Here is a 23,898-nt window from a genome sequence, read left to right as displayed (position 1 = left end):
TTTCAGACAAATCGTAAGTATTTAGTCCTTTTTAAAGGTAGAGTAATACACTTGTTATCATGTGAGAGACAGCAAAGATTTTGTAGTAACTGAGTGCTAAAACTGTCATAGAAGGAAACCACTGAAGAACAGAACAGAGCTCTTGGTAGTGACTTCCTATTGCGCTTGAAGGTCAGGTCAAGGTAGTCTTGTATGACTTTGTTAAGAGGGAATTCAACCCCCAAATGGTGGTGTTCTTGTATGTAATTTCAACATGGGAAGCACCATGTATTATGGTAGTCTTAACATTAAAAAAAAAAATTCTTCTGGCCTAGGATGGAACTGGGCGGTGCTTTTGCTTTATTTTTTTTTAATAGGATTTGAAATTGGAGGGTTGTATTCCGTTGGCATTTTCTCCAAAATGTGTTTTTTTTCTTAAATTATTTTAATTTTTTTTATTAATAGATACAATTATTTGGGAATAATGGTTCACGTTGTATGACTATATTTTCCTCCTTACTTGCTCAGTATGACAGGTCAGTTGCATGGTACGATACTGTGCAAAGTCATGCTGCTTCTGAAGCAACAGATTTCCTCCCCTATTGAGCAGAACATTCTTTAGGCTTTCCTAATGATACTGATGTCTTAACTGCAGCTTTACTGGGTATGAAGACCTATTGCTTCATTATTGAAAATTTCCTCTAGCCCCCTATTAAGATGACTATGAATCCTTAATGAATGTGATGACACTAGAGGTCTTAAGCAATTAGTATTGTTGAAAACAGATTCTCCTTTGTGTTTTAATGTTTAATTCTTGAGTCTTGCTTGTGCATAAAAATATAACCATTTTATGTCAGATAACTGACTATAAACAGAAATGATAGGCTTATTACACAAAATCACAGAATCAACCAGGTTGGGAAAGACCTCAGAGATCATCAAGTCCAACCTATTACCTAATACCTAACACCACACGACAACTAAACCATGGCTCCAAGTGCCACATCCAGTCTTTTTTTGAGCACCTCCAGGAAGATGACTGAACTGCCTCCCCGGGCAGCCCGTTCCACTGGCCAATCGCTCTTTCTGTCAAGAACTCTCTCCTCACCTCAAGCCTAAACTTCCCCTGGTGCAGCTTGAGACTGTGTCCTCTTGTTCTGCCTCTGGTGAACAATTTGTTGATAAAAATGGACGTCAAAATTCCACTGGATAGATTGTACCCTTGATACATTGGTAAACTGAGAAAGCCACTTCATACAAAAAATTAGAAAAATCCATGTTACAGGAACCTTTTTTTGAAGAAGAAAGTCTATGCAGTACTTGTTGCATCTTTCTTCAGGTTATATGTTTATGTGGTAGCTCTGTAAGTCTTATCATCAGTACCTTATTTGTTACATAGGATTACTTCAAGACCTTATTCATAAATAAAATTTTGTATTGTAAGAAATTACTAAATGCACCGGACATGACTTTTTGACCATTATCCTAAAGAGGAAATATTCAAGACAATTCTGTAAGCTTTTTTTTTTTTTATGTGTAGTGATTATGCTATAGACACCTCCATTAAATATTAGCCTACGTTAACTAGTATTGTAGTGTATTGTAACCTACATTAGCACCTCCAGGCACTATTGTAGTATTTTTGTCATCCGAATCTTTCTAGTCTGAACCTGTAATTTTTATGCCACCAGTACATCCATTCAGAACTGATGACTTTGTTTTGTTGTAGCACTCAAGTGCTTAGATTTGTTCTTGGGAATACTTTTGAACTGGGAGTTTCAGATAAGTTGCTTGTTGGCTTCAAAGGAATGTACTGGCAGCATTTGTTGCTGCAGCGAGACTTCTTAATTCAGTGTTTTTCTTTATTGATTACTATGTGTGAAACCTCCCTCCCCCTACAGAATGCTTGACTGAGCATGCTGCTTAGAGCTGGTAATAAGTATAGCACTTGTATGGGTGGTAGATAGAGAGGAAGATGAATGATTGTAGTCTAACAAAGATTTGTATTTGGAATCCAAGAATTCAGTTGGATGGGTAGAGGCTAATAACAACTGGCTCTGGGCTCTTTGTTTTCCTGGCTGGCGTTTCAGCTTTAAAGATGGGGCTCCAGTGAGCCAAATGGTTTTGCAGTACAGCTTGTCTGATAGAATGTTTTTCAGATTCCCAATAAATACTAGCTATTGGTAAATTGTAATATATACCCTCTCTACCATTTTTTCATACCAAACTGCACTAATTTCTTCATCAGTAGAAGAAAACAGGATGCTTAGACTAAAAGAGAATTTGGTACAATCCAAAGCAGCTCCAAGACCTGCATTTCTGGAAAACTGTGTGGCTTTATTTTGTTCTATCACTAATCAGTTCCTGTGTTAATCACTCTTCACTAAAACCATAGAAGACTTTCAGATTGTTATAGAAGATACTATGTCATTCTCATCAATCCACCATTCTCATCAGTCCAATTGGTCTTGTCCTTATTGTCAAAACCTGAGTATCTTAAGTTGTGGGTTTTTCTGAAAGGAGGAAAAACTACTTGATATAATAATCTCATGGTTATTTTAATTTATATGTCAATATACATGTTAAGAGTAGTTTCAGCTACAAAATGTTACAGTTCAGCATGTCTCTATTTTGAAGGAGAGACAAGTCCTAAGTCATAAGTGGGTAAATCCCCTGTATGTGATGGACTTGTGCTGACTCTGGAATGGACCTTGGTCTACCTAGCTGTAGACCATCCTGCAGTTGAGGATTATTTTAATTTGGGCAGGAATTCATGCCTTCCCATTACCTGTGAATGGTAGTGATAAAGTACTTAGTGTTTTCCCATTTCCCTGAAAGCTGCTGTTACTTGTTTCTGTCCTCACAGTAAGCAGACAGGTGGTCTTCAGCTGCTACAGAATGTGACGAGTTGAGAACAAGCATGTACCACTCTGCAGCAGTGGGGCAGGCAGACTTAAATGCATATTTATAAATGCCGGTGCTTATTTTGCTCCTTGTTTATGTTTCTTCTCTAATGAGAAGTTTTGAGTGTCATGAGTTTGGCTAGTATAGGGTTATTTTTCTCCCAAGAAGTTGGGTGGGGCTACCCCCAGCATAGCCCTCTGAACCAGCCAGTGGGCTATTCCATACCATGTCATGCCTCCTACTTCAGGTGAAGACTGGCTTGGTCAGTGGGTTCCGGTGTGGGGAAAAGCATTGAGTGAGCTGGTTGCTCACTCCCTTTACATATGGATTGGTTTGTGTCATTGTTATTCCCCTTTTCTTTGTGCTTTGTACTGTTCTATTAAATTCTTCTTATTTCAACCTGAGGGATTTGCATTTTGCTCCCAATTTACCCTTCCGATCCTACTGGGGTGAGGTGAAGAGGGCTTGGGGAGCAGTTGTGTGAGAGGCCTTGTGGAGTTTTACTATCTCTGGGCCTAAACCCAAGACATGGTCTTTCCTAACCTTTTTGGTAGTCTTGCAGTGCTGGATGTTACTCGTGATGACTATTTTACAATTTTCCCCAGTCTACTACTGAATGTAGGTACTGTTCACTGCAGTTTCTATAGGTCTGGCATTTTTTGTTGAATGTGGTTCTTAGTGGCCCGCTTTTATCCACTGTGATGCTTGTCGGAAATACTAATTTGGTGCTAGATTTGATGGCTGTCTTTTGTGTTATAAAGCTTTCTACTAACGTTTTCTGCTTGCTTTCTTGTTTCTGAGCACAAGCCAAAAGTGAAAGCTGACTGCAAACTTAAGGCTTAACACTTTACTGTTAGTGGAAGTGCTGGCTGCAGGCTGATTTGGATAGAGACCTTTTGTAAGTGATGAGCTGTATGAGTAAGGAAGATACTACGTGGCCTAGAACTCTAATTAACTTGTTCCTCCCCAGCTTGTTCAGAATTACATATGCTGACACTGTAATTCCTGCCTAGAGATCAGTTGCAGAATCGTTCCTATGGATCCCTGGTTGAGCAACTATCGAAATTGTGATTCTAGCCTGTTCTATAAGGCTTTTAAAACTATTTCAGAAAGGATTTTTAATGGAGGGTTCTCATCTTAGGATATTTGTTGAATTTATCCTGGATGCTGAACACTGCAAATGTAGGACAAATATAGTAGTGCAGGAGTAGAGGAAGCAATAAACAAAGCTACTTGTGACAATGTGCCAGTAGCTCTTCTGAAAATAGAAGTAATTCATGGGTTTTACAAATCTGATCAAGGTGAGCTTGCCATTTTGCAGTAGTTTAAGCCTTGAAAGTCTTTGTCATATGTTTTCTTTTTCATGGGTAAAGCCTATGCAGTTTGATGAAAACTGTTCCTCAGTCTATCCAGGACAAAACAGAGGGTAATTTCCTCTTTTGGTTCTTCAGCCTGTGTCGTATTTGTCATCAGTAAATTGGATAATTGTACTACCTCTCACCTGTACGGTTTTTTTTCTTAACTAAAACAATCTCTGCTTTTAAAATAAATTAAAGAAGTTCTTTTTAACTATGTTGTGTTTCACTTGAACTGTGAGCTAGGCTTTCACGTAAACTGTATGGAAACCAGAAGTCATACAGGACATTTTTTTTTTTTTTCTAAGTGAAGACTTCAGAGGGCTTTCATTTAGGGAAAAAAAAAAATCAGTGTTTATTAAGCTTGCAGGCAAATGAGACAAATCATGGAATCATAGAATGTTAGGGATTGGAAGGGACCTTTAGAGATCATAGAGTCCAACCTAAAGCAGGATCACCTAGGGCAGGAATACATCCAGCTGGGTTTTGAAAGTCTACAGAGAAGGAGATGCCACAGCCTCTCTGGGGAGTCTGTTCCAGTGCTCTGTCACCCTCACCATAAAGAAATGTCTCCTCATTTTGAGGTGGAACCTCCTGTGTTCTTGTACCTCTTCTTCCTTGTCCCATCATTGGCAACATGAAAAAGATTTATCATATTCATCTTGACATCCACCACTCATATATTTATAGGCATTCATAAGATCTCCTCTCAGCCTTCTCAAGATGAAACAGCCCTAGTACTCTCAGCCTTTCTTCATAGGAGAGATGTTTTAATCCTGCAGTTACCTTCATATCTCTTCACTGGACTCCAGCAGATCCTTGTCTCTCTTGAATTAATTGGGGAGCCCAAAACTGGACACTGTTTCAGGTGTGGTCTCACCAGGGCAGAGTAGAGGGGCAGGAGAGCCTCCCTAGACCTGCTGAAACACGTTTTTCTTCTGCACCTTGTGGCCACTTGGCCACAAGGTGCATATTGCTGTCCCATGGATAACTTTTTGTCCACTAGAACTCCCAAGGTCTTCCTCCATGGAGCTGCTTTCCAGCAGGACGACCCGTAGTCTGTACTGGTGCCTCGTGTTATTCCTTCCCAGATGGAGAACTCTGTGCTTGTCCTTACTGAACTTCATGAGGTTCACCTTTGCTGAGCTCTCCAGCCTGTCTAGATCTCATTGGATGGCAGTACAGCCTTCCAGTATTTTTATTTTTTTGGTGTTGGAAGTTTGGCTGTCATCATCTGCTTTTGGCACCTCAATCTGGTCTTTGTCTACCCCAAAAAAATAGAAGATTGGAAAGGAGATTGCTCCCTTGAATTGAATCTTCCAGTGTCTTTTGTGGGGAAGAAAAACTTGCTGAATTTTTGCAAGGACTGAAAGCATTTACCATGCCCAGCTCCCACTGAATTAGACTCTTTTGAAAAACATACTTGCTGCAAATTCACAGTTAATTTTTGCCTGCTGGTTGTAGTGAAAGTATTCTGAATAAATGTTTCAGGAGTCCCTGGAATTATAATTTACAAAAAGAAAAAACTCCCTGAAGAGTGGAAAGCTGAATAGTGAATGGTTCGTTGACATTTTGACATCGTGCATAGAGAAAAAACAGTGTTTGCGTAGTAGCAGCAGGCGTTGTTTGGACTGTTGTGAAACAGGAAGATAGATACTACTTTTTGAAAAAAAGTAGATATTTGTGTGGGGTAAAAAAGTTAAAAATCTAATATTGGAGTCTGTCCTGTCACTGATAAATAATTTCTCCTTTATGTTAGGCAAGATTAGCACTTGAAAATACGGAGAAGTCTTCTGTTTGGATAGCTCTCATTCATCTGCGGACTGATGGGAGGTATTAACTTTACCTGAAAACCCCTCATAGATACCACTCCACTGGCTTTACAAATAACAAAGTTAAGAACTAATTTTTGCTTGAAATACTCAACATAACTCACAAATTGGAAAAACACTCATGGACTGTGCATTTTAAATTTATTACATCTGAGGGCTTTTTCCTCCTTATGATTATTGTTGTATTCAATCCAGTAATTTTTCAAAACTGTCAACAGAAATTGCTCTAAGCTCTTATCTTTCTTGTATACTTTGACTTGAAGTCAGATGGATCAGATGAGAGTATGCCAGTGTTGACCCCCTTCATCCTTGAGTCTGGAAAAATGTTGATTTAGGCCATCTACCATTTAAATTGGATGTTGTGTGTTGTGGGGCAGTAATTGCAGTGAGAAATTGAAAGGAATAGGTGGCTTGCTTTTGTATATTCAGTGTGCTTTTTTTTATTATACCTTTCACATAGTATGAAAAATGTAGTGCTAAAGTTAGGCTGTATTACACTTCTCTCTCCTTGTCCCAGGTATCTGATAGCTGTACTTGCAAGATTTTTTTTTTTTTTTTGTTTTGCTGCAATAATGTTCATTGCTATTTAACAATGAATAGAGGCTGAATGCCTACTTTGGTTTTGGGGTTTTTTATATCATGAATTTTGCAGCTATGTATGTTGCCATTGTGTTCTTTCCTGTCTGGAAGAACAAAACTCACATTCATTGCCAGCATCATTGTATTAAATAAGCCATAGTCAAAGACACTGGGACAACATTAAGTAGGTCTTTTTTGGTAACTTCAGATGTTTCAAATGTGTGTGTATTGCTAGATGTATGTGACATTGTTTGTCTTGGTATGACACAACCCTCTTTTGAATTCGATGACAGTGGATGAGTCTGGCTTATTGTTTGTGCTGCAGTTCATTGATGGCTGTAGATACGAAATGAGCATTTCACTATGTGGAAGTCTTGGTCAACCTCTGACTCTTGCCTTAAAGGTTTGAGAATAGACAATATGAAAAATATACCAGATTCTTTCCAGATGGCTGAATGCTTGATGTGTCTTTATGTTTAGCTGTCACTCACGTGTGAATGCTGTGGTGATTGTAAGTGTCTTCCATTTTTCTGGTCTGAAATGATCCCTTTTATGTATTGTGTATTTAGAGATTAACTGTTTGGCTTATCAATAGGAATTTTAGAGGGGAAAACCCCACCCATCTTGATGGTATAGCAAAATCCAGGATGTTAGTGTTCATAAGTAGGCTTGACAGTGCAGGTCTTAGCTTCATGTACCATTTTACAGGCAGTGGTTTGCTTGAAATAGGTTGTGGTGGATTAACATTCTTCAAAATGTTTTTTTAGTTTTGAAACATTGTATGCATGATAAATTTCATACTACTTTTTTTTTTTGTCAGTGAAAAATATTTTTCTGCAGTCTAGGGGGAAAGTGATGGAATCACAGACACATTTTTGTGGGAAGGAGTTTCCTTTAATTGGGAATTAAAAAAACTTCATTTTTGAACTGAATGTGAATTATTACAGTTTTTACATGATGGTTTTAGACAAATATGAAAGTTAATAGTCAAGGTACAAGCTACAATTTGATGAAACGTTAATATTGTAATTTTGCTAAAGCTTACTTAATGAATTTTTAGTGTTTTGTCTTTTTGCTGTTGGTGGTGTTTTTGGAGCATTAATTCGTGGTTATTGTGAGAGATACCTCTAATACTGCAGCCAAAGCTGTGGCAGGTTCTCCTAGAAGGCTAAATCACTTCTTTTATGTGACCATTATACCAGAGAATTGTGGTATTATTTTTTTTTCCTCTGTTAACTGCAAATGGCTATTTCCTTACTTAGTAGCCATTTTAAAAAGAGAAGGAACTGCTTCATTTCGTGTGCTTGTTTTCTTTGAGGCATGGCATGTAATGACAAATTTAAATGAAAGTCGATCCAATTACTTTGCTGAAAATCCTTCAGCATCTTGTGACTGAACTTACCGACTCTCTACCAATGTTTGTGTGAGTTGACAACTGAGATCTAATCATCCCTATAAATGAGAGGGTAACATTATACAGGAACATGCAACACTGCACTACTGACAGGGCATTGTGATAAAGCATTCCTGTACCTCGTTAACCTTTAGCATTCTTGAGAGTAATAGCTATGTTCTGTTTGCCATAGGCATTTCCATCAAGTCTTTGTTTAGTTTTGCAGTGAAGTCTTACTTCGGTAGGTGCTTGAGCATGGGGTAATACGTGAAGCCAATGTACATGAATACAGTTGTGGAGCCCAAAGAGAATGAATGAGGTAGCTAAATTGGACCTGCGTGTGTGAGCTTCAAACTGCAGATGAAACTAAAGGTTGTAATGGCATCTAAGGACTGTTGTAAAATATATGCAAATACAGCATTTAATCGAGTTTGCTTATCAGCTGTTGTTTTCATTTGAAGTTTCTTGTAGAGTTGTACTGACTGGATTAAAATTGCGCAAGGATGGTTGCCATGTGGCCATTCTGCAAGCTCCTGAAAAAGATTCCTGATCAGAGCATTGCTAAAAGCTGTTATAGAACAGTATCTGGAACATGTACCCGGGGTGTCATCTTCTGTATTTGGGCTGAATGCTCCACTTACTGTAGAACAGCTAACAAACAGATGATTTATTTTTCTTTGCTGCCTTCTCTTTTCCTTTAAATTTCTGAAGCTATTCCTTCCCAACTCTTGTGATTCCGTTTTCTTGAAGGTACTTAATGAAACAGGGGAAAACAATTATTTTTGTGTTTCAGGATAAGGGGTGGGGGAAACTCTTCTGTACACTAGTGGTATTCATTCTCAATGAAAGAGTGAATAACCAATTTTCTTCTTTGTTGTCTTCTGTCTGGCCAAAATCCACTTAATGAGATGTGGTTAGGCATACATGATGATGTGTTAATTTTGGCAAGTTCTACATTTTCATTGAGGTAAAGGTGGAAGTTTATTTCAGGAGTGAAAGAATTGTCCTTGTTTGGGTTTCATGCTGTTCCATCACTTGGTTCTGCCAATACAATTAGAGTTAGGGGTCATTTGAGCTATTCACCAGGTGTTTGCTGTATCTCAGAAGTCAAAGAATGAAACTTAACAATATTGTACTGCGGTAATATAAATATTAGTATAACAATGTAAGAGATTACATAATAATGCCTACTATGTAATATTGTGAAAATATTTGCCAGTATTACATTTTTAACTTTCAGGCTTTTTTTTTTTGTCTTGAGCTTTGTCTAAAGTTCAGTTTATATTATAAGGTTTTACAGGATTTCAGCATACCTGATCTGCATCATCCCACAGGCATTCATATTCTGTTTTTTGTGAGTTGGGAGACTGCTGTTACTCTGTCACCTTTGAAACTCCCAGCTGCTTCTGATAAGCAGTGTCAGCTGCAAATACATTAATCATTTTATCAAGGGAGGGCCCAAGCAGTTGTAAATAAAATAGATAGTTTCTAGATGCAGTACTGAAGTGGTGGCTGCTCTTATTGTAGATGCTGAGCCATTTATCATTTGTTGTTCAAGATCCGATATACTTCAGTGCTGAGTTTGTTACAAACTGAGTTGTGTGAATTTTTACTACATGTAGTGGTATTGGGTGGTGTGAATTCAAGGTATCTACTAGTTTTTGTTGGCAAAATAACAATGTTGTTTTGTCATCTAACCTGTGCTTTGGTTTTCAAATGCATATGCCTTACTTGTTTTCTTAATCTTTTTCTTCATTTCTGTGTGAAAAATGGGAGGCCATTTTAAGAATTAGCTTATAGTTCTGTGTGCTCACTTTTAAATTGGATTTTAAGAACCCATGACTGGTCCCTCAACCTCCCAGTGTTACCTTCAGATATCAAACAAAAAGCCAGATTCAGTGCTAATTATTTGCCAGGTACCTGTATCTGTGTAGCAGTCTGCTTAACAGCGTAGCAATATGACTCTGAATATTGTAGGTAGTATTTGACATGGAAAACTTGGGATATGAAAGTCTTTTGTGTTTCTATCTTGGGTAAGCAGTCTAGTCTAATGGGCTTGATAAGCCAAAGGATATTGCCAGTTTATAATTTAAGATCAGCTTACACTTGCATTCTTCCATTTGTATCTTGAACTGAGAGCCTGGTGTTCAGTACTTTTTCGCCTTGCATATTTAACTGTCAGGATAAACCAATGTGCTCTTCTGCTCTTTAGTGAAAGTAGAGTTCACTAGGGGAAATTAGTAACTATCTTCCCTGCCTTGTGAAAAATTAAAACCTTTCTATTTATTAGTACATAGTCCTATTAATTTTTCAAAGCATAATCATTTAAAATGGCTAAAACCAAATAAATATTCTAGTCCCTCTTTGCACATGCTGTTTCTGAGCAACAGAAGATACTCACTGTCCTTCCATTCTGCTCTGACCTACAGTATGCAGATGCCAAGTGACTCAGGCAGAGGAAACTGTCCCTTTTCCATGATTTATAACCTCTCAAGAGCTTTAAGTGTGTTTTGTGTCTTACTGTTTGTCTTCCAGGAGCTCAAAGTAGGATCATTATCTTAAAATGTGAACTAGGACCTTTTTAAAAAGCAGAACTGAAGTTATGGTGGAGTGTGTATAACTTGTATGTCAGATTGCTTGTAGCAAGCATCCTCACCTTGAGAGACTGTCCAAGATGGAACCTTTCTGATATTTAAGCCTGCCTTGCTGTAAGGAGGGTAGCTATTATAACTTGTAAACATTTTTTCCATCTACTCAGGAAAACCAGAATCTGTTAATTTACATGAAAATTAATCAGAAAAGGAAAGAGGAAGAAAAATATTAGGAGAAGGATGAATTTTATTAATCCAAAATGAAATTTTGTGTATGGGAATATGAAGAGGATAGGTGAAGGAGATGGAAAGAAGTGGTTATCAGTCCTGGCTGTTGTGTTTTGACTTGTTGTCATATGAGTACCTAGTCCTATTAATTTTTCAGAGCATTACAATTTGAAGATGGCTAAAGATCTAGAAATGTAACTAGGGATTGAATAGTGACTTGTTGGACCATTTAGCATGTTAAATATAAAGCTGATAGTGAGCTGTGCTTGGGCTGTCTTAGTCTCATTCCAAAAGGAAACTGCTTTCTGGTTGTTGGCTGTATCTGTCTTCACTCAGTAGTCCCCTTAACTTCGAAGGAAAACAAGCGAAGAATTTTTTGCCCTTCCCCGGATGGTAACAGTTTTTCTGTCACAAGTCTGGTACTCCACCAGCTTTACACATGAATTGTTCAGTTGTATTTGTTAGTTTTGCTCTTTCCACTCTGATCCTTAAGAGGCAGCAGGGTAGTATGAGCAGACTTCACAAAAACTGCAGATGCGTTGAGGTAAAATTGACCTTAGTGACAAAGATAAATCTGCTTCTGTATTGACCTGACCTGATTAGAGTCCCCATTTTGACATCAGGTTTTCAGCACCTTCAAAGACAGAAACTTTTAAAATGGGGTATTTAAAGTGACCTTATGTAAAGCTGTGTGGTTTGTGGTTTTGTTTGTGTGTTGGGTTGAGGGTTTGGGGTTTTTGTGGTTTTTGGTTTTGTTTTTTGTTTTTTTTGTGGTTTTTTTTTTTTGTTTTTTTTTCCTCCCCAGGGCTTCTTTCCTACTTCATAATTGCAGCATTTGGCTATCTGATGATAATTTTAAAAAAACTGGGGGAAGCAAAAGTTTCCATAATTATGTCTTGAAAGATTAAGTAGCTGAACCTAAACAAATCCAGTGTGTGTATAAAAATACATAAATGAAGAATTTTTAATATGTTAAAAAAAAAAGTTCATTTACATGGACTAACTTCCCATGCTATAGTCTAAAAGCAGATCTTGTGAGTAATAGGGCAAATTGCATTTTTCTAGAAGAAATATCTTTGCTTCAGCTCAGATTTAAATGTTTAATTTACTGCTGCTATGAGGAGTAAAATTCTTCTCTATGTTGTCTTGCTGTGTGAAGAAAACTTCTTAACCTCTCTGAAAATCAAAATGTGTGCTTTGCCTAGAAACAAAGCATTATGGATATATTCTTTGGACTGGCTTTACTTCCTATGATCTCTCATTTTATTTCCTTATTGGAAGTTGGGACACAATCTGACATAAATCAGGCACAAAATGATCAAACATGTCCTTCTCCACTAAACACCCATGTCAAAAAGTTTTAATTTTTTGATTTTTTTTTTTTTTAATGGTTGATGCTTATAATCTTTGTGAAAGGTGGTATTTGATGCTCATTTGTTGGTAACTTTTTTTCTCCTCAAACATACTGGTGTAAGGGCCCTTCAGTTACTTCATTTATTGTATGTTTCTCGTTCACGAAGTTACTTACATCTTACATTTGTTGTTTGCTTTGACTTGGACTTGGAAACAGCTACACTCTAACTGTTGCATGTGAATTAATAAGAGAGGTTTACTATGGAGAAATTTTAGGCATTAGCTGATAGTGTTTTCAGGATGATATCATGCTCAACAGTTATGTTGTAACCCAGTGTTCTTTTAATTTTCTTGGTATAATTAATATTGCTTAAGTTACTATTAGGCAAAATCTCACTTTCAGAGCCCCTGGTGTAGCAGGCAGGAGTGCCCTGTCTTAGCCTGATGAAACATGTAAGAACTTTGTGATTATTTCAGCTACATAGTTAAATACGCTGGAGTTGTGATGCAGCCTTCAAAAGCATTTACTCAAGTAGTTGTTTAATTGGACCTCTTGTTGCAGAAAGGAAATAGGAGAGAGCAGCTCTTGCTGAGTTATGTGTTACAAGTGAGGTGGATCTCTTAGTTGACAGCTGCCTTTCTGGTAGGAAGCTGAAAGATGCAAAAAATTGTCACTGTCAATGTTACAAGTTTTAAAAAACTTCTAGCATGCTTCACCTGCTAACTTAAAGGGCCACATGTCTGTATCTGTATCAGCTGAAATAAAAATAACCATGTTATTTGTGATTGCTATGGAAAGGAAGGTGAAGTTGTATTTTGGTAGGGGGCTGAGAGCTTGTTTGGTCAGCCTTGCTAAATTTACTGTTAAACGTGAAGAACGTTGTGTGTATTCAGAAATTTGATTGCTTGGAAGTAACTTTATTTTTATAGTCCTTTGTTTTATGTAGAAGGCAGATTAGGAAGCACCTTTTATGGTCATCTTTCTAGGACTATTTCTAGTGTATGGCCTTCTGTTTTTTCTGTGGTTTATTGCTGGATACTAAATGCAATTCTTTCTGAGCAGCCTACCTTCTGTCCTTTGCCCTTACCTTAATTTCTGTCTTTGAACTCAATGTAGATCTTTCTCTTGAACATTGCTGATGAGAGACTGTGTCACTTCAGCTGGTATAATAATAAAAGTTTTTATCTTCTCTTTAGCATCTTAAAACATTTCCACTTCTTTTATTCAGTTGAACGATAGAGCTATAAAGACTAATTAGTTCCATGTAATAATTTCTTTTCAGTGGTGAAGCCTAGAAATGTGGGTTTCTAACTTACACTGTTGTACTGTAATGCAAGCTAAGCTCTGGAACCTTCCTGAGGTTTTCCCTCTTATTTTTCAAAGTTTATGAAAAGACCTAATTTATACTTGATTGCCTTCATATGGGAAAACTTACTTTGGATATGGTCAGTGCTAGGATCTATGAAATTCAGTAGTTGTGTGGTACAGACTTAATCTCTGGTGCAGAATGCTGTTTGTCTTTGGTTTTTACAGAGCCTTCTTGTGTTTGCTTTCATTCCATAAAAATATCATCTCTGCAGCATACAATATTGTTACAGAAATGATACAGTTCTGCTACTTCAACTGTCTTCTCATGTATGAACATACCTCTTTGCCTGCTAGGAAGATGGGGTGTGATACATTTTTATTAGTTTATTTTAGGCTGTAAGGATGTTCCAGTGTTTGTACCTTGTGTTGTTGTTGACATCTAATCATTCAGCTCTCAGTCATTCTTGAGAAATTCCTCTGCTGTGATTGAGGCATCTTTAACAACCAATAGTGATAGCAGGTAGTACACAAACACTTGCTTCCTGATCAGCTGTTGGTTTCAGGAACTCACTGTTCATTGTACTGTAAAACATGAGCTCCATCTCTACTATAGCTGGTGATGGCAGCCCAGTTGCTGGCAGCTGAAATGCTGTCTGACTAGAAGTACCACTTCAGGCTTATTTAGAAGTGGTTATGGTAAACAAACAAAAAAATGGTAGAGGCTGTTCTAATTCAGTGATTTTGAGAAGGATTTAGAGATAAAGATTGAGGCTGTGACAAATCTTATCCATCTGTTCTTCTCCGACTCCTTTTTTGTGCTGAGCTCTGCAAGTGTGGTTTGAGAATAACTAATACTCATTGCTATTTGACTACAGATAATGAAAATCATGTTGACTTAGAATGCTTACAGAAATCATTAAATGCTTCTTATACATTGGGAGGTAATAGATATCATTGCAATATACAATCTAAAACTAATGTCTCTCTCTCACTGATCTTCACAGAATTATTTGGGCCTTGGGTTAGAAAGGTCATCTAGTTCCAACCCTTCTGCTATGGGCAGGGCCAGCTACTAGACCAGGTTGCTTAAGGCCCCATCCAACCTGGCTTTGAACACTTCCAGGGCTGGAGCCTCCACAGGTTCACTGGGCAACCTGTTCCAGTGCCTATTGTAAAGAATTTCCTCCTAATGTGTAGTGCAAATCTATCTGTTTCCAGAGAAGAAGAGGTGAGGGTACCTCACTGTCCTCATGGGGAAGATTTGCTTCCTAATGTCTAATCTAAATCTATCTTCTTCTAGTTTGAAGACATTATCTATTGTCCTTTCACTACATGACTTTGTAAGAAATCCCTCTTTGGCTATCCTGCAGGCCCCCTGCAAATACTGGAAGGCTGCTATAAGGTCTCCCCAGGGCCTTCTCTTCTCCAGGCTGAAGAACTCACAACTCTCTCAGCCTCTCTTCATAGGAAAGGTGCTCCCACCCTCTGATCATCTTTGTGACCCTCCTCTGGACCCCCTCTAAAAGGTCTGTGTCCTTGAGCTGGAAACAGTACTCCAGGTGAGGTCTCACAAGAGCAGAGTAGAGGGGGAGAATCTTCTCCCTTAACCTGCTGGCCACACTTTTGATGCAGCCCAGGATTTGATTTGCTTTCTGGACTGCAAGTGCATTTAACCTAAAATATCCCACCTCTTTTAATATCAAAATATCCAATTAATCAGGAAATACGTTGTGATTGTGGGTTTTTCAATATTACTTTTACACTATCTAAATGACAAAAAACAACATAGCCCAGAGTCCAATCCATCGCCTAACTTAGACCGAGCATTTGTGCTGTTGCTGTGGATGTGGACCAGCGGTATGTGATTTCTGGTTTTTAAACACACCCTTTTTCACACAATATTTCCCCAAAGTCTCTTTGATCTATTGAAGGAATAATGTGGAGATATTTCTAAAATACAAGCCTAAGAAATAATTGTGGGAGTACTCCTACTAAATCATTCCTATTTCTGAATGTTTCAATGCATCCTATCTTTGCCGTATTAAAACTAAAAATTCCAGGATAGGGATTGCGTTTGTGTGCTGTCTGCACAGAACAAACAGCAGCACCAAACAATAATTAATTGCATAATCGTTAAGTAGTGTTGCTTATTTTATTGATGGGCCTGCTGAAATGGGTTTAAACTTAGCATTCTCTTGCTCATTAGCAGCCTGAAATACACTGTATAACTAACATTTATAAAAGTATGTTGCTTCAGTTTTCAGAAAAGTAGACTGACTTTCCTATTTGAATTTGAAACAGAAGGAATCAAGATGGAACTCCAAGATTTTGACACCTTCAAAATATGTATCTATATCTGTAAAACTTAAAATGAATGGGAGTGCCATTTAATTACAGGCTAACAAGTCTTTCACTTGCATGTGTTTGAAAATAAATGCATAGAAGAATTATTGAGCCTGTTTTAGACTATTTGAACACGGAAGATGTTGCATTAGGTGGCACAGTTAAGTTAGGATTCTGTGACAACATGAATGTCAAAATCACTTTTTAAAATTGATGTCACTTTTCTGCCTATATTGCACTTGTGCATTCATGTGACCTGGCTTTAATTTAACATTTGGTAAATATTTGCTTAGTAATTCCTACAGTGTTCTCCCACACATAAAGGAAATGATGATAAACAGCTTTAAGTGGCTTGATGTTAAACACAAACATGACTTGCAGCCCTAAGGTAAAATGCACATTAGAGTAACTGTTCAATATTCATTTGGGAAGTGTTGGTATCAATTATACCAGGTAACTTATTCATGCTTTTCCTTTACATATTTAGCTATTTCTGTTGCATACCTCAGCTAAACTTCTGCATACTGAGCTGTAAGAGAACTTCTCCCCACTTACACTGTTAGAATCTTTTTGGAATGGTTTGGAAGAAAGCATGCACATGTGTTTTCTCTTAAATGACCCTGCTAACAGGAGGGTGTTTAGAAGCACAGATAGACAGTAACCATACTCCAATGTTATCCAGAGTTTTTAGGCCACCCTTAGTGTTTAAGTTTTGCAAGAGACTCATCATTTGTTTTTCAAAACAAATTCTTTCTTTTTGAACATGGGAACTTCCAGTGGTGATTCTGGGAAGACTTAAAAATCCAGCATTTTCTACCTTCAACAGGTAAGGAATCTGGGATCAACCCTTCACCCGTATTAAATTGCAACAATCCGTCACCTCTTATTGATGTTACTGGGTTCTGACTTTCAGACCTTCCAGAAGATATTGTAGAAGCAAAAAAGCTGTCTATTTTGCAAGAGCTCCAGTGATACACTTGCTAAAGTTACTCTGGAAATGCAATCTCCTGCCTATCAGCTTTAGAATGTATGGAAACTGGAAGTGTTCTTGGTGTTCTTTGCAATTGTTGCATTTACTAAAACCTAAGAAACTTCAAGTAAGACCATCCCTTTCTGAGGAAAGTTTTGATTTCTCCGATGATTCTATTTTGGATGTACCATTTTCATGTGATACAGACCTTACTGTACTCCCTTTGAGCTCTAAATGTGTAAGGCATATTACATGTATGCACGTTATTTTTCCTGCTGTTACTGTGCATTCTCTACTCATGTGGATGAAATGTTATTTGTGAGTTAAGATATTAAACTCCTACATATGGTGGTAGTTAGTAGCTTGTTTGGTATGTCAAGTTAGTCGATGTTTTATTGAAGCTGTCTGGACTCTTGGTGGGACTAAATAAGCACAGAATTAATTCCTATATAGATTTTTGTAGATATGATTATTTATTTATTTTTAATACGAGGCTTTGTATCCTGCATGTGCTAGTCTTTAGAGTTCATCCAAAGAACAAAAATTGTTCTGACTTTGAAATCTCTTTGGAATGAGTGAGTGATTTTGCTGGTCAGAAGACCTTTTATTACTTCTGTGATGTACAGAGGGAATTTCTTCCACCAAGGCTGTCTGGAACTAGTTACTGTTTGCTTCATCATGCATCTCTCTCTCTTTATGTGTAGTAGTTGCTTTTTAACTTTCAGAGGTGGAGTTAATAGAAGTTAATAGAAGCCGATTTCAGATTTGTATTTCTGAACTGCAAGTGTTCAGTTTTATTGTAGTGTCTGGTGGTTACTGGTACTGGAGAATCTCTTGAGATTAAAAGATCATAGTGACTCCCCATTGTGCATACTTGAGTCACACTGTGTGTGGGAGTAGTACCTACACTATTAAGAAATATTTTCCTGCTAAGGATACTGTGGATCCTGTTCTGTTTTAGTTCTTGTACTTCTTTGTCAATTGTCATTCATTTCTTTTAAAGAATCTTAACCTTGGCTGCACTTGTTCCAAAAGACTGAGGAGTGGCATCTTCTGTTCTTTCAGACTGATTTAAGAGACTACTTTCCCTTGATGTCACTGCTAACAAAACTATTAAATTACTGTATTTGTGGTGGCCCAAAGTAAAAGGGGAAGGTTAGGAATTTGTTAAGCTTAATGTAGTCTAAGGTGGCTGTGTGTCTTGAGCTTGTTTCCTGCAAATCCACTGCATTCTTTTGGGACAGTCCAGGTTTTACACTGCTTTTTTCCTTCGTTTCTTTTTCAATGACTCATCTGGGTTGGTGCACATACTGAATCATAAATAGAAGCAAAGTATTCTAATCAGCTGTTTATTGTTCCCCCCTCCCCAGATTTATTCTGTCTACAGGACACTTAAATGGCATAGTACATATAACAGATTTTAATACAGCTTCAGGCAAAAAATGTTAGCTGCAGAAGTTTGTCTAATTCAAAGGAATGGTTTTCAAGTATGCTGTTTTAGTGTTACTAATTATGGAAACCTTTTGTGGTTGTTAGTTAAAAGATTCAGGAGGAACACCTCTAGCTACCAATGCGTTCCAGTTTGAGAGAGTATTTTCTGGATGTATTTGTAGGGTCAAGTGATACTTTCAGGAGGTTTCTGCATTAGGTAATTTGTTTGATGTAAGTCAGCATGCTTGCATCTTGCACAGAGGTACATTTCTTCTATGCCTTTTCATCTTAGATTTTGTGGTTATGGTAAAAATGCTTCCATGGGCTTTAACATAGAGCTTTGAGCTGTAATAGTTGTCAACACTTCATCATTTTGCGATTTTGAACACCTGATACCTAGAATGAATAAGCCTTTCTATTTCACAAATGAGTGGTTTCAGTGCCAAATGAAATAACTATTTAGAGGTAAATTGCAGATTAAATAGGCATATTACAATTATAGACGCTTTAATGTGCTTAATTGGGTGATTGTCTTTGAGTCATACTGTACCTTAGATGTACTTAACCCTCAAACAAGCACAAGGGGTTAGGAAGACTTTGGGTTGATCTAAGGCAGCTAAGCCCTACATGGCTGCTCACACATCCCACATCCTTGTCCAGTGGGCTGAGGAGGAGAATCGTAAGGATACAGCTGAGAACTCATGGGCTGAGATAAAGGCAGTTTAATTGGTAATAAAAAAACCGCATGCACAACTCTGCCCCCCTTCTCCCCCCTTTCCTCTTCTTCCTTTCCCCCAGCTTTTATTGATGAGCATGGTGTGTCATCTGGTATAGAATATCCCTGTGGTTGGTTGGGATCAGCTGTCCTGGTCGTGTCCTTTCCCAACTTGTTGCACGTCCCCAGCACACTTGTTGGAAGAGTAGTGTGGGAAATAGACAATTCAAACCTAATTAGCACTTTGCCGGTTCCCCTTGGAAGTTACATGTACAAGGTAGCTGGTATGGTTTGACTGTGTATGCTCCCTGGTTTGTATTTCAAGTCCAGGAGAACTTGCTATTGAGCAGTACACTCTTGAGTCTTTTGGCTTCAGGGTTAATGGAACGACTGTTCAGCTCCCAGTTACTGAAGTGAAGTAGTTAATGGTATATGACAAGAGCATTAGTTTTGGGAAACTAATATGATCCCTGTTAATATGGTACACAGTGTGACACTGGAATTTGAGAGCATTTATTTGTGAAAACAAACTAGTTTTATTAGTTTTGGGTTTTGCCACATTAGCCTGACTATCTCCTCAGGAAAAAATGATGGGTGTTTTTTATGTATCTATACACCCCTCCTGGCCTCAAACTGTCAAGAGTGCTGCCTGTCATATATATATATATATATATATATTTATATGTGCATGCAAATAATAACTCCAATGGTCCAAATACAAATTATTGTAACACACAAAAAGCTTAATTTCTCCTTACTTTTTGCTATTTAATCTAAAGTATAATAATGAAGTAGAAATACATATTTTAAATATCATTTGCATAGTGTTCTATAGTTAAGTGTCACCTGATGTGCCTCTAGTTTTGATTCTCTTTCTTGGTTTTGGTTTCTGGTGGTGGCTTCAAGATCCTACCTCAGGACTGAAGAGGGAAATGGGTGAGAAGCAAATGGGATACATAGCTGCTTTGTCCAATGGTGCTGAAACCTTGCAAGGTGAGGGTAAGAAGTCTTGTATCTGTTTTATAGGATCCAGATTCCTGGGTAAATATTCACCACCTGGAGTACACAGATGGAGGAATCCTGGACCCAGATGATGTACTGGCAGATGTTGTGGAAGACAAAGATAAGGTAGAACTTGGATGAAAATACTACTTTTGCTGTTTGATATGTCTTTTCAAATAACTAATTCTACATTCTCATTTCTTGGACATCTGGCAGGTAAAGGGAGTGTTAAATATTGTTAAATTAAACACATTTGTCCATAGGTGCTATGGCTCCGTTTCTGGAGTGGAGCCACAAGGGGGAAAAGTCCTCCATATGACCAAAGCAATGAAGATTATCAGAGGACCATAGCAGCTGATTTAGGACTTAATCTTTTCAAACAGTTCTTGTGTTTCTTTTTATTGCTGTTTGAAAATAAAGTGGTGAAGGAATGTGAGTTTTGCAAGACATCTTTTTTGTTGTTTTATGCCACTTAAAATATAGTCTTTTTGCTCACTTAGAATTTTTTTTTTTTTTGAATCATTAAAATGCCATGGTCGAATGTGTGACAAAATGGACAAGTCTTGCAATGACAAGAACAGCTGTCTCAGCTGTGTTAAATTTCAGGAGGAGTTTCTGTGATTTGCTTTTGAGAGTCTTAAGTAGGCCAGTTATTAATTTTAAAAGCTATGAGTCTCTAACTTTCAATTAACATAACATAGATGTCCTTTCTGGGTAGGGAAGTGGGAGCTGCAAAGATGCCACTTTTAATTTTATTTTGTAATTATTAGGAAAAGTCAGTTTTGTGAAACTAATTGGTGACTTATTTCAGCATAGAGAAGGAAGGGTAAAATTTATAATACTTCTGTGGGTTTTTTTGTCTTTATTTTTCCCTCACAAAATTGGAAGGAAAAAAAATCTAGTGTCTTGAAACTGCAGATCTAAATATGAGTTATGCATGTACTTTTAGAAAAATAGCTTTGTGCCACAGGCTTGATGATTTACAAATAGAAATTGTATATTGCAAACAAAAATGCTAGTTTTGTAGTTATGTACTTTTTATCATATTTGTGTTTCTTGCTTGTCCATATTTACTGAAAGTCTACATAAAACACCCCAAGACTTCCCCAGTAAAGACTGGGTTCTGCTCACTGACACAGCAATATAGTATATAAAGGATGACACCATAAGCATAAGTTGTCATCAACTGAGATAACACTTTAAAGGTAAATGTATTACTGGTCTCATCAGTTACTAGAAATTAACATGTCCAGCCAGGATTTCCTCTAGTTGAAGTACTGATACAGGAAAACTTTGGCAAATATGAACAGCAGTTAGTAAAATATTTGATAAACCATCCAGCTTTTTAATTAGTTACCAAATCCTTTGCTATGCTTTATTGGTAGGCATCACTGGTTTGTGTATGTGCAGTCCAAGCATAGCTGTGGGTTTAAGCGTCTTCTGTTACAACTGTGCTAGGTGAGACTCTATTTTCTGAGGCTGTCCTGAGGAGAAAACACTGGAAAACTGGGATCTTACTGAAGTGGTCTGGGGTGGTTTAGGAGTAGAGCAGACTCATTTCTATTTCTGTGATGTTTCAGTTACACATGATGCATCACAGCTATCTTCTTCAGAAGGTTTCATCAAACTGTGATAAGTAAGACTTGCTGAGCACCAGCAGCTGCAGGTACAAATTGGGGTTTTTTGATTAAACTAGGGGAGGATCATGTGAGGGGACTGCTGGTTAGAGGTAAAAAATCCTTTCATGTGAGAGTGGAATTGGACCATGACATGTGTAAGCTGACCGTACTACCTACTGACAAGGTTTGGTTTGAGCTGATAACAAAGAACCAGCCCCATAAAGGCTTACAAATATTTTTAATAGTTTTGTTGTGGCCTGTTAGGCTTTGAGCCTTTGCCAGTGCTTCTGCACACTGAGAATATTGACTAAGAGACCTTTAAGCTTTACAAAAAGAGGATGAGATATTTAGATCTAATTGAGCTGATAATTAATTTGATATTTAAGGTCACTAAATAGATGAAAGAATTTTTGGTATATTTATCTGTACACTGATTCTCTATGGTTGTGATTATCTGTATGTGTGATAAATGAATAGGCCACAGCTTTGTTGCTTGCTTGTCCTTATAATCCTTTCCTATACATTCAAGCCAGTAATGCAGTCTGCAATGAAATCAGTCCTTCTGTGTAAAAGTAAGTGTTGCACTTAACCTCAGTGCCTTTAACAAAAGATGCATTTGGCACTGGTGACATTCAAGCTCCTCTTTAGTGGCAGAGGAGACTAGCTGATGCTTTTTAAAGAGTTAATCTGCTCAAGATCTTACTTTGATAGCAGTAAATTAGTGGAGTTTTTTCAAAAGAAGACATGCATGCTAATATATTGAAATTCTTTCATTGTGGTAACAAAACAATGAATCAGAGAGAGCTATCAGATATAATTTATTTGCAATTTCTGAAGTTTTTGGCAGTCCTTAACAACAGACATTTAAGGAGGCACAACTACTTGAGGTAAGCAGCAAGTGTTGCTGTGGTCTGGAAGTCATTGAGAGAAAGCCAAAAGATGGAATGGCCAGTTTCCGCATTGTGAAATTAAGATATTGGGATGCAAAGTGGCCATTATTGGGATTGGAAGTGTTTTTGAGCTCTGCTTATTTTAGCTTCATTGTTTCCTTTTGAACACGAAATTAATAAAAATTCAGCACATAGTCAGTACAGTGGATGATATTCATTATTGTTGACAGCATAGTTGACAATGTATGTTGGAGGGGATGGCTTGTTCTATTTGCATATAAAATGGGTCTAAATTAGTAGACTTGTATTTAGTAACCTGTGACATGAAAGTGCTTTGGAAATTTCTCATGATGAGAGTCCCTCTTGCTGCTGCCACCTCAGTAAGCTGTGGCCCAAATGAAATGTCACAGCTAGTGTTGAATAGTTTTAAAGTGTAGCGTATTTTCACTGAGTTATCTAGCAAGTGGTTTGTGTCCTGATTTACTCTGAATGATGGATCTAATTAATTAAAGCCTCCAAATTCTGTCATTTGAATTAAAACATGCTAGTTAAATTGTCTGGGTTTAGTATGTTGAAGCTATAAATGACCTGAGACAATTGCTGTGCTGTGCAAAAGATGAGTGCAGAACATTTTCTTTCATTTCATTGCATACGCTTGAGCCTGGGCTTGGCTCGTGTCTTAAATGCATGAACTAAATGTACTCTTCTTGGTTTCCCTCTGATATTTGTTTGGTGGTTGGTTTGGGTTTGTTTTGTTTTGTTTTTCCAAATGCAAACAACTGGGGATACAAAATATAATGAAGGCCTGTGTTAATATGTTAAAAGTTGCTTAGCTTAAAGGAAAAGTTAAGTTTAAACTTCTGTCATGGTTTAAACCCACCCAACTGCCACTAAACATGACACAGCAGCTTGCTTATTTCTGCCCCCATCCAGTGGGATGGGGAGGAGAAAATACAGCAAAAGGGTCAAGGCTTGCAAATCAGTGGCAGAGGTAATGATGCTGGCTTGTTTAAATTACTTTCCAGGGGTCAGCACTGAGCCTGAAAGTATCATGCTTTACAGATCTCTTTCTATGGTTTAGTTCTCAAATATAGGATCCCTGCAAGTTAGGCATACTTAAGTTAGAGAATTTTTGGTTTGAACTCTTAGACTTCTGTGTGACTGACCTGTTTTGTATTTTCTCTAGAGTTTTCAAACTTCTTACCTGGAATGCAGAACAGTTTTGCACTCTTCAGTTTGTTTACAACAGTAGACTGTAGAGTGTAGAATTTTAGGAAAAGCAGAGCAGCTGAGAATTTTTTTACCTATGTTGCAGTAGATTTTTATGTAGACTGCTCTACAAGTCGTTGCATAATATTTAACTTTCCCCTGGAGAACTTTTAAAAAAGATATTAAAATTCCCTTT

General features: G+C 37.5%; 1 protein-coding gene across 1 annotated transcript in view; it reads left to right on the top strand.

The window, feature by feature from the left end:
- PARD3B (par-3 family cell polarity regulator beta) overlaps positions 1-23,898 on the top strand; it is a 411,926-nt gene that overhangs the window by 5,688 nt on the left and 382,340 nt on the right. The window contains exon 2 of the mRNA XM_054381001.1: positions 20,009-20,110. Within this exon, the coding sequence (XP_054236976.1) occupies positions 20,009-20,110 (102 nt within the window). The remainder of the gene's footprint in view (positions 1-20,008; positions 20,111-23,898) is intronic.

The sequence above is a fragment of the Indicator indicator genome, chromosome 5 (genome assembly GCF_027791375.1).
Source record: "Indicator indicator isolate 239-I01 chromosome 5, UM_Iind_1.1, whole genome shotgun sequence".
NCBI classification, from domain to species: Eukaryota; Metazoa; Chordata; class Aves; order Piciformes; family Indicatoridae; genus Indicator; species Indicator indicator.
This window is presented reverse-complemented; position numbering and strand designations above follow the sequence as displayed.